We start from the raw sequence: 17,820 nt of genomic DNA, 5'->3' as shown, positions 1-17,820 counted from the left end.
CTGCAGCGGTGGACTGCACTTAGTGCTGAACGGAACAGCGACAGACAGTCGGCAGATCTCACCGGATACTAAGGTGAAAGTTCAGCAGACTCAGGTCAATTCTTGGAGGAGACGTCCGGCAAATATGTGACAGCTTTTTGATTTTACCAGACGGGGGAATTTTTTTTTGTCTTTCAATGATTTGCTGTCACAATTGAAACTCCTGAACCACTCGGTGGTACAACTTGTTACCACCATGATTTGTTGTATTTTACTGACTTACTGTCTGACGTTTGTTTTTGGATATAAAACGGATGATCGACTGCCTTTCTTTCATGGGCATGTGTTTGAGAACTCACCGAAGGCATCAAAAGTGAATGGACTAAGCATTCCTGTTAAGCGCATCAACGCGCAAAAATGGTGTCCAGAATCGGGAATGCACTTGAAACTCTATGGGAATGGTAGCGAGGATTTCCACGTCTTTTCCCACCACAAACGGGGAACTATATTACTTAAAACTTCCAGGATTTTGGACAGGGAAGAGCACTTCGAATACCTACTGAGTATATGTTTGTGTTGCCAAACATGCGTATCAGCGGGCCATGTTGTCTTTGAGGTTGCGTCGGTGAAAGTGTACGTTTTGGACACCAACGACCACGAACCCACTTTTCGCAATGCAGACTTAAAGTTAACTTTGAATGACGCGACTCCACTCCGGTCTGTAGTTCACACGATGGAGGCGCTTGACGCAGACTGTGGAAAGAACGCAGAGTTGACATACTTCTCCGTTCCCAAAAACGGCAGTTTCTACGTGGTACCAAAAACTGGCGAAGTTTTGCTGATGGACTCCCTACTTGGCCTTCCATCTGCAATCAAGTTCTATGTTTTTTCTAAAGACCACGGTTGGCCCTGCAGAATCAGTAAGGGTGTTGAGGTCACGGTTACCCCACGACAGTGGTGCCCACTGCGCCCAGGCCAGACAGGGGAGTTGGGCAGCCTGGGCAGGGCAGGGCGGATGAATAGGGCATTGTTAGACTCTGATAGCATCGTCTTCCTCAATGTCTCCGAAGATGCAAGCATCGGTTCTGTCGTTATGAGCCTGAGCCCAGCCAGGTTTCAGGCAGCCTCCTTTGAGCTGGTTTACCCGAAGACAGATATTACCCCAATCAACGTGGGCAAGGAGAGTGGAGATATCGTGGTAGCCATGCGCCTGGACAGGGAGACTGAACCGTTCGTCGAAATCACTGTCAAAATACAAGATAAACGAGGTGAGTACTGTATACTAAATCTGCACTTAACTGGGTGCATGTCTCCTGTGTGGTAATGCCACAATTTAATGGAAAAATGTCTATTACGCATGCATTATATGGCACTTAATAGCGCATTATTTTACGACCATCTGGATAGCTGAATTACAAGTCTCCCTGCAGTCACCATCCCTCAGTAATGCCCCAAAAGAGCATAATATACATTATGATATATCGACTGGTCAGAAAAAGCTTTTAGAACAGACTAGCTACAAAACATTCAACAGGTACAAATTATTTGTCATGATGACATGCTCATATGGTGATATTATGAACCTCATGTTTATGTATAACTCTAACAGCTATATGAACTTTGAACAGCTATTTTAATTAAGGCCAAATAACTGTTGGGTATTACTGACTTATTAATTGATTTCTTAAATAGACTCCAATCAACAGAGAGTTATGGCCTCCATAGACATACTCTATGTAGACTCGGCTGTGAAGTTGTTTCCAACATTAATCATTTTGGAGTGGAGATCCAGTGTGATCTCTCTCTCTCTCTCTCTCTCTCTCTCTCTCTCTCTCTCTCTCTCTCTCTCTCTCTCTCTCTCTCTCTCTCTCTCTCTCTCTCTCTCTTGCTCTCTCTCTCTCTCGCTCTCGCTCTCTCTCTCTCTTGCTCTCTCTCTCTCTCTCTCTCTCTCTCTCTCTCTCTCTCTCTCTCTCTCTCTCTCTCTCTCTCTCTCTCTCTCTCTCTCTCTCTCTCTCTCTCTCTCTCTCTCTCTCTCTCTCTCTCTCTTTCTCATCTGCTGGCATTAGACCTTTAATCCCCCTCTTATTCATTCACTCACTCCCAGGGATTTGGAGAGGCACTGCATGCCACGCTCAGGAAACAACCTCTGGCATTCTTGGAGGGAGAGAGAAACTATATGAAACCCTGCAGTGTAATTGTGTTGACAGTTGTTGTGTGGCCCCTAGTGTTAGGGCCCCTAGAGTTGGGGCCCTTACAGAGATGATGTTGGAACTTGGCACTGTGACTAAGGATTTGCTTTGGTTTTATAGTGCCAGTGTTTGATTGTGATGTACAGCAGCGTGTGAGAGTTGTTGTTGCTTACAGAGTTTGGCCCATTACAGGGATCATGTTGGCACAGGGGCCAATAATTTATTTTGGTTGTAGTTTCAGTTTTCCAGTGTGCCCAGTGTTCAATGATGTTCATGTGAAAAACTTGTAGGGATTTTGTTTGAATAGCCTATTGTTGTCAAATCAAATCAAATTTTATTTGTCACATACATGTGTTTATCAGATGTTATTGCGGGTGTAGCGAAATGCTTGTGCTTCTAGCTCTGACAGTGCAGTAATATCTAACAAGTAATATCTAACATTTTCACAACATATACCCAATACACACAAATCTGAGTAGGGAATGGAATTTAAGAATATATACATATATGGACAAGCAATGACAGAGCGGCAAGGACTAAGATACAGTAGAATATTATAGAATACAGTATATGCATATGAGATGAGTAATGCAAGATATGTAAACATTATTAAAGTGACTAGTGTTCCATTTCTTAAAGTGGCCAGTGATTTCAATAGGCAGCAGCAGCCTCTAATGTGCTAGTGATGGCTATTTAACAGTCTGATGGCCTTGAGATAGAAGCTGGTTTTCATTCTCTCGGTCCCAGCTTTGATGCACCTGTACTGACCTCGCCTTCTGGATGATAGCGGGGTGAACAGGCAGTGGCTTGGGTGGTTGATGTCCTTGATGATCTTTTTGGCCTTCCTGTGACATCATGTGCTGTAGGTGTCCTGGAGGGTGGGTAGTTTGCCCCCGGTAATGCGTTCGGTAGAACGCACCACCCTTTGGAAAGCCCTATGGTTGGGGGCGGTGCAGTTGCCGTACCAGGCGGTGATACAGCCTGACAGGATGCTCTCAATTGTAAATCTGTAAAAGTTTGTGAAGGTTTTAGGTGCCAAGCCAAATTTCTTCAGCCTCCTGAGGTTGAAAAGGCTCTGTTGCGCCTTCTTCACCACACTGTCTGCGTGGGTGGACCATTTAAGTTTGTTAGTGATGTGTACGCCAAGGAACTTGAAGCTTTCCACCTTCTCCACTGTGGTCCCGTCGATGTGGATAGGGGGGTGCACCCTCTGCTGTTTCCTGAAGTCCACGATCATCTCCTTTGTTTTGTTGACGTTGAGTGAGAGGTTATTTTCCTGGCACCACACTCCCAGAGCCCTCACCTCCTCCCTGTAGGCTGTCTCGTCATTGTTAGTAATCAAGCCTATTACTGTTGTGTCGTCTGCAAACTTCATGATTGAGTTGGAGGCGTGATTGGCCACGCAGTCATGGGTGAACAGGGAGTACAGGAGGGGGCTGAGCACGCACCCTTGTGGGGCCCCAGTGTTGAGGATCAGCGAAGTGGAGATGTTGTTTCCTACCTTCACCACCTGGGGGCGGCCCGTCAGGAAGTCCAGGACCCAATTGCACAGGGCGGGGTTCAGACCCAGGGTCTCGAGCTTAATGATGAGCTTGGAGGGTACTATGGTGTTGAATGCTGAGCTATAGTCAATGAACAGCATTCTTACATAGGTATTCCTCTTGTCCAGATGGGATAGGGCAGTGTGCAGTGTGATGGCGATTGCATCGTCTGTGGATCTATTGGGGCAGTAAGCAAATAGAAGTGGGTCTAGGGTGACAGGTAAGGTTGTGACGAGTGTGATGAAAGGAGTCAGGCGCAGGAGGATAATCACCGAATACAGAGTTTATTCCTTCGTTGACATATAAATGCGCTAAAATAGCGATCAACGAAACAGGCACAGGGGAAACTCTCATCCCTGGCAAATACACTGTAACGGTAGAATCCAATAATACATAGGCACAGGGGAAAATCTACCATGGCAACAATATGTTACGAGTAGCTCCACCGAGCTATACTACTCTCACAACTGACAATCACCCACAAGGACAAGGGGGCAGGGGGAACACTTATACACAGACTAATGAGGATATTAGAACCAGGTGTGTGTGATTAACAAGACAAGACAAATGTGATGATGATTGGGGCGGCAGTGGTTAGTAAGCCGGTGACGACGAACGCCAAAGCCTGCCCGAACAAGGAGGGGAGGCAGCCTCGGCCGATGTTGTGACAAAGGTAGAGGTGATATGATCCTTGACTAGTCTCTCAAAGCACTTCATGATGACAGAGGTGAGTGCTACGGGGCGATAGTCATTTAGTTCAGTTACCTTTGCTTTCTTGGGTACAGGAACAATGGTGGCCATCTTGAAGCATGTTGGGAAAGCAGACTGCGATAGGGAGAGATTGAAAATGTCCGTAAACGCACCAGCCAGCTGGTCTGTGCATGCTCTGAGGACGCGGCTAGGGATGCCGTCTGGGCCGGCAGACTTGCGGGGGTTAACATGCTTAAATGTCTTACTCACGTTGGCTACGAAGAAGGAGAACCCACAGTCCTTGGTAGTGGGCCGCATCAGTGGCACTGTGTTATCCTCAAAGCGGGCAAAGAAGGTGTTTAGCTTGTATGGAAGCGAGACGTCGGTGTCGGCGACGTAGCTGGTTTTCCTTTTGTAGTCTGTGATTGTCTGTAGACCCTGCCACATACGTCTCGTGTCTGAGCCATTGAATTGCGACTCCACTTTGTCTCTATACTGATGTTTTACCAGTTTAATTGCCTTGCGGAGTGAGTAGCTACACTGTTTTTATTCTGCCATATTCCCAGTCACCTTGCCATGGTTAAATGCGGTGGTTCGTGCTTTCAATTTCGCGCGAATTCTGCCATCTATCCACGGTTTCTGGTTAGGGTAGGTTTTAATAGTCACAGTGGGCACAACATCTCCTATACACTTCCTGATAAACTCAGTCACTGTTTCAGTGTATTCGTCTAAATTATTTTCACAAGCTACCCGGAACATATCCCAGTCCGCGTAATCAAAACAATCTTGATGCGTTGATTTCAATTGGTCAGACAAGCATTGGATAGTCCTTAGCACGGGTACTTCCTGTTTGAGTTTCTGCCTATAGGAAGGGAGGAGCAAAATGGAGTCGTGGTCAGATTTGCCGAAAGGAAGGGCGTGGGAGGGCCTTGTAGCCACCCCGGAAGTTCGAATAGCAATGGTTGAGGATTTTAGCAGCCCGAGTACAACAGTCGATATGCTGATAGAACTTCGGCAGCCTAGTCCTCAAATTTGCTTTGTTAAAATCCCCGGCTACAATAAATGCAGCCTCAGGATATGTGGTTTCCAGTTTGCATAAAGTCGTTGTTGTTCGATACACCACATGTGTTCATTGTTGTGTACGCGTCTGTCTGTATGTACAGTTGAAGTCGGAAGTTTACATACACCTTAGCCAAATACATTTAAACTCAGTTTTTCACAATTCCTGACATTTAATCCTAGTAAAAATTCCCTGTCTTAGGTCAGTTATTTTAAGAATGTGAAATGTCAGAATAATAGTAGAGATCATTATTTATTTCAGCTTTTATTTATTTCATCACATTCCCAGTGGGTCAGAAGTTTACATACACTCAATTAGTATTTGGTAGCATTGCCTTTAAATTGTTTAACTTAACCCCCTTGCTTCACAGTTGGGATGGTGTTCTTCGGCTTGCAAGCATTCCCCTTTTTCCTCCAAACATAATGATAGTCATTATGGCCAAACAGTTCTATTTTTGTTTCATCAGACCAGAGGACATTTCTCCAAAAAGTACGATCTTTGTCCCCATGTGCAGTTGCAAACCGTAGTCTGGCTTTTTTATGGCAGATTTGGAGTAGTAGCTTCTTCCTTGCTGAGCGGCCTTTCAGGTTATGTCGATATAGGATTTGTTTTACTGTGGATATAGATAATTTTGTACCTGTTTCCTCCAGCATCTTCACAAGGTCCTTTGCTGTTGTTCTGGGATTGATTTGCACTTTCCGCACCAAAGTACGTTCATCTCTAGGAGACAGAACGCGTCTCCTTCCTGAGCAGTATGACGGCTGCGTGGTCCCATGGTGTTTATACTTGTGTACTATTGTTTGTACAGATGAACGTGGTACCTTCAGGCGTTTGGAAATTGCTCCCAAGGATGAACCAGACTTTTGGAGTTCTACAATTCTTTTGCTGAGGTCTTGGCTGATTTCTTTTGATTTTCCCATGATGTCAAGCAAAGAGGCACTGAGTTTGAAGGTAGGCCTTGAAATACATCCACAGATACACCTCCAATTGACTCAAATGATGTCAATTAGCCTATCAGAAGCTTCTAAAGCCATGACATAATTTTCTGGAATTTTCCAAGCTGTTTAAAGGCACAGTCAACTTAGTGTATGTAAACTTCTGACCCACTGGAATTGTGATACAGTGAATTATAAGTGAAATAATCCGTCTGTAAACAATTGTTGGAAAAATTACTTGTGTCATGCACAAAGTTGATGTCCTAACCGACTTGCCAAAACTATAGTTTGTTAACAAGACATTTGTGGAGTGGTTGAAAAACAAGTTTTAATGACTCCAACCTAAGTGTATGTAAACTTCCGACTTCAACTGTATATTTCCAAATCATAATTATTTATTGGAAATTAATCATGTTTATGCAACATCTTTCTTGAGAACATATGAATACTCTTAGATATTGATGTTGTGAGGCAAGGACTATTCATCTGCCAACTTGTCTCTGCCTGATTAAAGATTAACAATTTCTTATGACTAGCTTGCCAGACAGTCCTGTCTGCTTCTTTGTGGGCTGGTCTTTTTTATTTGTATCCTTTAAAAAGCAGACAACCCATCACACATGCCTCTTTTTGTGTTGAAGCACATTGTCTGCCGCATTTTATTTTAAGTGTGTTTTGCACCAACAGTCCTTCACCTTTAGTATTCTGTACTGCATGTGGTTTGCTTGGGTTAGCTTTTTCCAATATGGCTGTGTGGTGAAACAGGTAGCTATGGCATGGAGGCCCATAGGGATATTAGGTGACCGGTGTGGCTGAAGTTAGTATGTGTGTGGCCCAGTGGCCTCTTGTCTACACCCCCAGACAGCCCTATGGGATCCAGGAGAGAGTGAGCTGTCCATGGTACTGTTGTCTCTCTATGTCACCTCTACACTAGCAGCTGTGTCATCAGCAGAGAGAGACTGCAGGAGAAGTCAGTGAACTGATAAGGTGTCATTTTGGATAGAGGCAGAGGGAGCTCTTCATTAGTCCTGTGTAAAGATTGTGTCTCCACAAAGGCCATCAGCATTAGTAGCTTAGTTTCACGGAATATAATGTATTAGCTGATTCTCTTTGACCACAGCTTTTTCCTGCCCCTGTGCTGGAATCTGTTTATCGTATTGGAAGGGGCAGGAGATTTGAGAAATATTGAGCAAATTGAACTGGAGTGATTCACCTGCCTTTTTTATGTCTGTGGGCAGGGTGGTGGTGGTTTGGAGTGGAGACGTGGAGCTGTGTTTTAGCTTGTAGTAATCACATGGGCTGATATTTATCAAGCGTTTCAGAGTAGGAGTGCATTCTAGATCACAATGAAAAAATTACATGGTCAGGGAGGGACCTGATCCTAGATCAGCACTCTTTGATGCTTGATACATACGGCACCTGAGCTCAGCCTGTTTGTCAGAAAACTCCAGCGCTCTAGTTCTAGTCATCCTCTTCCCTAGTTGCCTCAGGCTGTATTTAATCCAATTTCCCATTTTCTCGCTGCCTCTCCCCCAACTAAACATTAGCATATTCCCCCTGTGATGTGAAATGAATTGGAATGAGACCTGATCTTATTTCATGTGTAATTTGTGAATCTGGGGCTGTATATTTAATATGGAAAACAATTTCACAATGCCATGCCATCTGCATTTATTCAATTTGTAAAGAAACTCCAGCTGTGGCTGGTGTGTGTGTTTGTGTGTGTGCGCGCATGTGTGTATGTGTGTATGCGCACGCCCGTGTGTGTTCGTGTTTACCTCTCTGTGGTGGGCCCTAGTTTCCACATTCATAGCTCCTTTCTGCTTGAAGTACATTCTCAATACATTCACAAGCAGTTGGAGGGGGGTTGTGTTTGCGTGTGTGTGAGCATCTGTGTCTGCATTAGATCCTGTCTATTGTTCTATTTGTCTAATGTTCTAGCTAGACTTTTGTTATTTTGGAATGCAGTTGACAGATCAACATAGAGGTTAACTATTCATGATTAAGACATTGCAGAGCCACAACCTCTGTCTGTCATTCCAGAAACATCTTTGTTTACGTTTTTCCTCAGCGTCACCTTGACATGCTTCACATCCTCCCTGTTGGCATTTTCCCTGTGGGCTAGAATCGATTTGCTGCTATTGATTAAGCAAGCATTCTTCTGTTATGTTCCAATCACGAACATCGCTGTAGCCCTTTCCTGCAGTCGAATGACTAGTGTCCTCATGGGTGGAATGTTATTAATATAAAGGACTAGGGAGATTTTTAGGATTAAAAGAAACGGAATAGAGCTAAGCACAGGCAAAATTCTGGAGGAAAACCTGGTTCAGTCTGTTTTCCAACAGACACTGGTAGACAAATTCACCTTTCAGCAGGACAATAACCTAAAACACAAGGCCAAATATAAGCTGGAGTTGCTTACCAAGAAGACATTGAATGTTCCTGAGTGTCCGAGTTACAGTTTTGACTTAAATCGGCTTGAAAATCGATGGCAGGACTTGAAAATGGCTGTCTAGCGATGATCATCAACCAACTTGACAGAGCTTGGAGAAAGAAAAAAAAGTGCAAATATTGTACATTCCAGGTGTGCAAAGCTCTTAGAGACTTACCTAGAAAGACTCACAGCTGTAATCGCTGCCAAATGATTTTTTTTACAAATGTTTGAATTTTTCTCCCACGTTGACATTGCAGAGTATTTTGTGTAGATTACAATCAAATCCATTTTAATCCCACCTTGTAGCACAACAAAATGTGGAAAAAGACAAGGGGTGTGAAAACTTTCTGAAGGCACTGCATCTACAGTATATTGAATTTTCTACTTTTTGCACCATTAACTGATCCAATTAATTGAGCATAACAATGGTTGCGGCTTAACTTTCAGCCCCCGAGAAGAGCTGATAAAAAACAAGACACAGGCTATAGAAAAAGCTCTGGAAGTTTTAGTGTTTGTGGACAAAGAGATTTTGCTGTGGAGAAATGGCTAGCAGAGTTGCTTAGTGAAACGTCTTGATAGGAATTTCAGTAAGGGCAAAAATATATAATTGCGGTAATTGGGTAACATGTTGTGTTGTAAGGGACTTCTGTCAAAAGATGAAATGGCAGTTTGATTGAAGATTGAAGGGAGATATTTGAAGCTGGCTCAAAGTCTGGCTAATTATCAAAACAAAGCATCACTTGAAGCTATTGGCAGCACATTGAATGTACTGGGAACTTGTCTCAGTTTGAATGAGAGGTTGTTAAAACCAAGTCCATCAAAGGGTGTAGGCGTTGATATTATCAGAGAGTAGGACATCAACGTCTATTGGTCACTTACACAGTTTAGCAGATGTTATAGTGGGTGCAGCAAAATGCGTGTGTTATCAGCACATAACAGTGCAGTAAAATGTCAAACAAGTACACAAATAATAAAATCATCAAAAACTAGAGACAAGAAATCAAGAATGTCAGAACGAATGCAAATGCAATATATGTATACACCAAAATATATAGTAAGAATGCTATGTACAGCAGTAGATATATTACAGTGAGAATCCAGTATATAAATACAAATACGCGGTGTGTAAAAACAGTATAAAATAAACAGGTGTTTAATGTCTCTATATATGTGGGACGGCAGCGTTGGCAGCGTATGTGTGTGTATGTGCGTGTGTTTGTAAGTATGGGCGTATGCGTGTGTGTGAGTGTATATGTGAGTACAGGAGTCTGCTAGTGAATGAGGTGTGTATCTTTGTCTCTTACTACAGGAGATGGCTCGATGGCTGTTCTACAGTCTGATGGCCAGGAGATAGAAGCAGTTTTTCAGTCTTTTGGTCCCGGCTTTGATACACCTGTACTGTCTCTGTCTACTAGATGGTAGCACAGTGAACAGACCATGACTCGGTTGGCTGAGGTCCTTATGATATTCTTGGCCTTCCTTTGACCCAGTGTGCTGTAAATGTCCTGGATGGCAGGCAGTGTTCACCCGGTGATGCGCTGGGCTGACCGCACCACCCTCTGGAGAGCCATTCGTTTGAGGGCAGTGCAGTTGTCGTACTAGGCGGTGATGCAGCCAGACAGAATGTTCTCAATGGTGCAGCTGTAGGAGTTTGTGAGGGTCTTAGGAGACATGCTGAATTTCTTCAGCCGCCTGAGGTTGTAGAGACGCTGTTGCGCCTTCTCCACAACGGTGTCAGTGTGGTGGGACCATTTCAGGTCCTCACCATTTCAGGTCTGCTATTGCTAGATATTGCTGCACTATTGAAGCATTTCACTGCACCTGCAATAACAAAACCGTGTACACGACCAATAAACGTTGATTTGATGTTCACGCCAAGGAACTTGAAGCTTTTTACCCTCTCCTCTGCGGCCACGTCAATGTGGATGGGGGCGTGCTCCCTCTTCTGTCTCCTGTAGTTTTTTTTACGCTGAGGAACAGGTTATTTTCCTGGCACCACTCCGCCAGTGTGTGTGTGCATGTGTGTGTGTGCGTGCGTGCCCACAAGCAAGGCAGATGTTTGAAAGACTATCTGTGTCTGCGGCTGACTGCTTAGCATTCCATTTGTTGTATTGCCACTGTAGTTGGAGCACATATTACATGCTTTTGTTATGGTTTCCGTTGCTGTGGTCCGACTACCTCCTCAGTGTGTCTCTACAATGTTCTCATTGCATGGTCTGATTGCCAATTTACTGTTGTTAACTTCTCTATGGAACTAATGGATGTGGTCCTCCTCTCCTTATCGTCAGTGTTGGGGTCAAGCATAATGCTGGGGACTAATAAGGATACATAGTCTTGTGCACTGAGAAGGAGGATGGGATAGTGGTGATGCTGGAGTCATTAGTAGTGCTAGAGGTCACACACACACACACAGTACAGCGAAGCTCAGGATAGAAACCATGAGAAGCCATTTAAATGTGCTTGTTCTCTATGTCAACACTGTCGAGAGGTTCAAATTGTTCAAAATGTGTAGCGTTTAATTATTGCGTCCTTTGTGCCCCAGGAAGCTAGGATTGCATTTTAACCTCTTAAGGATCTGACCCTTTTTTTCAATTTTCACTTAAAATGACATATCCAAATCTAACTGCCTGTAGCTCAGGACCTGAAGCAAGGATATGAAATGTGAAATTAATGTAGGAGAAAATAACACATTAGATCTGGTAAAAGATAATTCAAACAAAAACACATGTGTTTTCTATTTATTTATTTGTTCCATCATCTTTGAAATGCAAGAGAAAGGCAACAATATAATATTGCAGTTTAGGTGCAATTTAGACTTTGGTGACTAGATGGCAGCAGTGTGTGTGCAAAGTTTTAGATTGATCCAGTGAAGCATTGCAATTCTGGACTATTTTGTATCAAGTCTGCCCAAATGTGCAGAATTGGTCAATTGATACATTTTCAAGTACATAACTATAGAGAACATTCAAAAATGATATGGTAATACAAAATGTACGTTTACACACTCCCAGGAATGTCATACCTGATGGATCATTAGCTTATACACTAACTTTCACACATCTAGATAGCCGGGCGGGGTATGTGTTTAGCCAGAGACATTTGAATATCAAAATGGATTTTATCAAACAAAACTATGCTACATTTTTATCTCTGGGACCCTCAGGATGACAAATCAGAGCAAGATTACTGAATGAAAGTAAATTTTTTACCTTCAGAGGTGAATGTATCAAATCAGTTGCCGTGATAGGTTTTTTGTTGTTGTGCACTCTCCTCAAACATTTGCATGGTATTTTTTAGCTCAAATGTCCCGTATACGGGACACCGATCCCGTAGAGGTTAATCAACCGATTTGAATCTTAAATTGCATGAATGCGTGTTAAGTTGCTTATGATGAATTTCTCGGGGTGCGTAACATTGACTGCATCTCTCAAAATCCTTAATTTAGTCCCTAAACATTTTATGGTCCTTAAAATAATCGTACTTGTTGATATTAAAAATGGAATACCAGATAATCATGCATTTACATTTTAGTCCATTACACACCCCTGTTAATGCGTCAATATTGTACTGTGAGATATAGATTTGGGGAATTAACTCCCAATATTGTTAATATTTTCCATGTAAATAAGAGATAATCATAGATTTCAGTTTATTTTTTTATGTCACACTAATATAATCATACAAGTTAGTGATCAGGGGTGTTCAAAGTTGGCTATTAATACTTCCTCCTCGCTCTCCCACTGTGTGATGAGCATTGATCTGGTTTAATCTCGCTGGCTTCCTGCTAATGCAGATTTGGATGTGTGAGAGGAGATGATGGTCCACAGCACAGGCTGTTCACAGGATTACACTCAGAAAATGGGTGGGTTATCCTCTCCTTTACCCATTAATAACGCTTCTACACACACTGCTGTCTTAATGTGTGTGTGTGTGGGGTGTGTGTGTGTAAAGTGTGTGTTTTTGTGAATGGGAGGGGGGTATAGAGAGAGAGAGTGTGTGTGTGTGTGCATGTATGTGTGCATGTATGTGTGTGTTTGAGCTATGTGAGGCATTGAGAGGGATGAGAGAGGACAACAGCATTCTTTCGCAGCTCCGACACACACTAGTTCTGTGTATACACTTGCATACCAATCGATTCAACTGTGTAATGTCACTATATACTATGCCGTGTTGGACTCAATATTGCTACTTATATACAACAACAGCAGGCCCAATAATGATTGGTCCTTAGAATCTCTTCTTCCGTGGCACAGTCAACAACGTCAACCCAGATTCAGGTTTTGGTGATAGATTAACACTGTCTCGGCCATACACTCTTACTGTTTTCCCATTAAGCCTGCATGACTCTTCAGTGGCTCCTGCCTGGCCCTGTACTCTCTGGGCTGGGGAGGCGACTGGGCTTCCTAGACACCCCCATCAATCACCACCACGCTGGGAAACTGAGAGAGGGATAGAGGAGCAAGAGCTATGGAGTTCTGATTGAGCTCCAGTAGTGTGTATGTACACTGAGTGTACAAAACATTAAGGACACCTGATCTTTTCATGACATAGACTGACCAGGTGAATCCAGATGAAAGCTATGATCCCTTATTGATGTCATTTGTTAAATCAACTTCAATCAGTGTAGATGAAGGGGAGGAGACAGGTTAAAGAAGGATTTTTAAGCCATGAGACAATTGAGACATGGATTGTGTATGTGTGCCATTCAGAGGGTGAATGGGCAAGGCAAAATAATTAAGTGCCTTTGAACGGGTATGGTAGTAGGTGCCAGGCTTAGGGCTGTGGCGGTCATGAAATCTTGTCAGCCGGTGATTGTCAAGCAAATAACTGCGTCAATTAACATAAACACATTTAGCATCTCATGGCTTCCACGCATAGCCTACAAGCCACTGATGCAGACCTTTGGAACATCTACATTTAAAAAAGTCTAATAAATCCATGTAATATAGCCTACACCATCGCAATAAATCCATTATTTATTTTAGACAGGTCTAAAGAAACATGATATGAAGAAAATGTAGTCTATTTCAGAAGAACAGAAAAGCATGAGTTGTCCTGATTGGTCTATGCCATATGGCTGTGGGCTTCGCTAGTTCAATTAGCAGACAAGATTTGCTTCGAAATCCGTGGCATTATTTTATATTATTTTATAGTATGAAGAATAATGAACACAGCTGAATAAAATAGAAAGGATGTTTTCTCCAAACGATTTCTGAGAGAGTGCGCACATGCAGCTATTCTGTGTTGAGCAGTTAACAAAGAAACAGGTCCTCTTACATGTTTAATTTAGAGTTATTCATGCAACTTTAGTTGTGATACAGACTTTGGGCTATACAGTATGTTTTGATTTCTAATACATTCTAAGGCTGCATGATGCGACTCTAATAATGATTTGAAAAAAGTCGCATGAAAGGCATGAGGCATGAGCCGTAATGCCCCCTAAAGAAATCCATGCCTTTTGCGGCCAGTGGCCGTTTTACCCTTGGGCTGAATATAATATTATAATTCCCTACTCCCGGCTGCATGTTCTGAAGCACCTCTCACTCACATGGCTCTCTCAGACATCTAAAGCCTTACTAGCCAATGCCCGTCACGTGATCGGTCCTTCTCACAGGGATCTCAGCTCCGAAGTAGGCTACAAGTGGGGATGCAACTGCACATGTCCTCCTTATCAAATTCCGAGGTGCATATTGAACATGTTAGAAGACCTGTCCACATTTACTTTTCATCAGCCAACAAGATGAGTAGGCCTAACGAACAGCAAAAGCACTAGCCTATGTCAATCTACTATTCCTCATAGTACAAAAGTTGACCTATTCTATTGGTCAACTTGTCCTTCTGTGCGAGAAATAAATATTCCAAACATAGTCCGGGACAGTTGTGGGATGCGATAGATCCCAAATTACTACAACCACTCGCATAAAAAAAAAAAAACGTTTAAATGAGGCTGATGCAACAGATTAGAACATTTAGTTTAAAATGTTGATAAACTATTAGGCTATTTATTCACATTATAAGCTCAGCAATGCGCACACACGACAGTAGGCTATAAGCGGGAATGTTCCAAAATGCAATGAATTGAACGAGAAAACACCATTCTCAAAAGTGACCACAAATGCGATTATGCATGTATTGCTTTATTATAAAGGTGTATTTTTATGGTGAAAATGTTATTCCCCAAACTTGAAACTCACGCGCCACCTATGTATGCCAGTTAGGCTCTACACCGGTTGTAAAGTGGATTAATGTGCTTAATTTTAAGAACTTATTTGGCCACTTTAATTGTGATACAAACCTTATCATAACATATTGGCCTATGGGCTAGTCTACATGACGTGTGGGACTATGATTTGAAAAAGTCGAGAAAAAAAGGTGATTCTTATTCACAAGTGATAATATATCATTCACAAGTGATAGGCTAATATTTAGGCATTTTAGTCATTTAGCAGACGCTCTTATCCAGAGCGACTTACAGCTAGTGAGTGCATACATTTATTTTTGTATTTATTTTTTCATACTGGTCCCCCATGGGAAACGAACCCACAACCCTGGCGTTGCAAACGCCATGCTCTACCAACTGAGCTACACAATTGTCACCCATTGTTTGAATCTTGTCTTTACCTATACTAAATAATATATGTGTGAAATTAGTTTTGATTTAGAATGGACCATTATCATGCACCTGTCTCGGAACTGGAGCAGGGGGGGAAAATATATGTCATCAATGCACTTAAATAGCGAATTGAGGATGATTTTACTGTGGTTAATTTTCATGACAGCCAGGTAGGCTATACTCCTGTTGTAAAGAGAAGCAATGTGCTTAATATTAGGAAAGTTGAGAAATAAATATACAGTAGTAGGCCTAGTATATAGAAAGCTGATGGGCTCCTCCTATTTTTAATAGAGGCCATCAAAACTCTTGTTTCTCACTCAATTGCATAGCCTATAGAACTGTTGCGCAACATGAGCTCATGGGCTCTCATGAAGTGTTTGATTTGATTTTCGATCACATTTGCATTGATGTCAGAGTGATTAGAGGGACAATAGAGTGCTGAGTACAGGCAGTTAGCAAGTTTGATAGGCTACTAATGACCATCAGCAGCATCAGAGCTTGGAGAAGCCTAGTTACCGTGACTAAACGGTCACGTGAAATATGACTGCGGTCATGACTCGTGACTGCAGGTGTAGCGGTAATACTCTCACCTTACCATCCCTAGCCAGGCGCACCGGTCTGTGTGGAGAACTGCAACGCTGCTGGGTATCAAGAATGGTCCACCTCCCAAACGACATCCAACCAACTTGACACAACTGTGGCAAGCATTGGAGTCAACATGGGCCAGCATCACTGTGGAACGCTTTCCACACCTTGTAGAGTCCATGCCCTGACATGGGGGTGCAACTCAATATTAGGAAGGTGTCCTTTATGTTTTGCACACTCAGCGTATATTAGCCCAGTCAAAGATAAAGTTAGAGTGTGCGTCCGCAATGGCAGCCAATTCCCTATTTAGTGCACTACTTTTGACAAGGGCTCTGGTCAAAAGTATTGCACTATATAGGGAACAGGGTGCCATTTTGGACACAGGGTGCTGCTCAGCCTCACTGTCTTCCTCAGTAGGGTTACAGTGTGCTTGATAATGAGCGTGTGTGAATGGGAAATTGAATTAATCCGCTGGCAGCCCCCATAAATGTGTAGCTATCATGCATTCCAAGTCGTATAATGAGTAGAGAGCTGAAATAATTTCACACACCATTAAGGAGCACAGGAGGTTGGTGGCACCTTAATTGGGGAGGACGGGCTCGTGGTAATGGCTGGAGTGGAATAAGTGGAATGGTATCAAACCTGGTGTTTGATGCCATTCCAATTTGCTCCGTTCCAGACATTATTATCCTCCCCTGTAACAGTTTGGCCACACAGTCATCGCTTGACTTAATTTAATAGGATTCGAGGTAACCTGGTTCCAGATCTGTTGGTGCTCTTGCCAATGACAACTCCATTGTTTGGCATGACAATGAGTGACAAGGAGTTGGCATAATAGCACAAACAAAATCAGGATAGATTCTAAGTGATGTGTCTATCTGATAGTCACCATAAAGAGGCTCAGGTCCCCAGATCCTAACTTGAGATAAGTGTGTGGAACAACAACCTCTGAATAACAGAAGTCTTGCACAGATGTCAATGGGAGATGTCTGCGTAAATATTGAGTTAGGTGCATAGCTCAAGTTAGCTACTAGTTAGCTACTTAGGCCTTTTTGGACTAAACAGCTCCTATCTCTCTACCTGGCACAGTCCGAAGGTGTAGATACTAGCTAGCCATCCATTTTTTTTGGTTTGGTAGAGCATGTTAGCTAACAGCTGTTGTGTTGGTTAGGTAGAGGCACAGACGTCAATTCAACATCTATTCTACCCTCCTGTAGCTCAGTTGGTAGAGCATGGCGCTTGCAACGCCAGGATTGTGGGTTCGATTCCCACAGGGGGCTAGTATGAAAAATGTATGCACTCACTAACTGTAAGTCGCTCTGGATAAGAGCGTCTGCTAAATGACTAAAATATAAATTCTACGTTGGTTCAACGTAATTTCATTGAAATGATGTGGAAAGTCTATCCAACATCTGTGACTAGCTGATACATTTATTTGATATTTTGGTTCTGGGTTTCCGAGATTAAGGCAGAATATGCTAGCTAGCGCCCGTTGTGTTGTGTTGGTTTGGTAGAGGCATAGCCTGCCTCAGTGACTCAGTGTTGGAGTCGGTCAGAGGTGAGAGGTGAGAGAGTTCCAGAGAGGCCACATCTGTTTTTAGAGCAACCCCATTATTCTCCAATATGATCCCATTCTAGGCCTGAGAACACTGCTGAGAGTGGAGCCTCCAAATCAGCCCCATACTCATCATTATGTTGCTGTAGCTACCACCACCATCATAACACAGAAATGACCCCTCCCTCCCTTCACCACAGCAGCACCGCCACAGCATAGAGAGCGAGAGACTTCTGAAAGCC

The 17,820-nt window shown here is 43.0% G+C and overlaps 1 protein-coding gene across 1 annotated transcript in view; it reads left to right on the top strand.

Annotated features, from left to right (window-relative positions):
- Positions 1–235: 235 nt before the first annotated feature.
- Positions 236–17,820, top strand: part of LOC311137028 (neural-cadherin-like) — a gene marked incomplete at both ends in the record, with an annotated part of 125,241 nt that continues 107,656 nt past the window's right edge. The window contains one exon of the mRNA XM_084171345.1: positions 236–1,247. Within this exon, the coding sequence (XP_084027471.1) occupies positions 236–1,247 (1,012 nt within the window). The remainder of the gene's footprint in view (positions 1,248–17,820) is intronic.

This window comes from Coregonus lavaretus (genome assembly GCF_964263955.1).
Source record: "Coregonus lavaretus genome assembly, chromosome: 11".
In the NCBI taxonomy this organism is placed as follows: domain Eukaryota; kingdom Metazoa; phylum Chordata; class Actinopteri; order Salmoniformes; family Salmonidae; genus Coregonus; species Coregonus lavaretus.
This window is presented reverse-complemented; position numbering and strand designations above follow the sequence as displayed.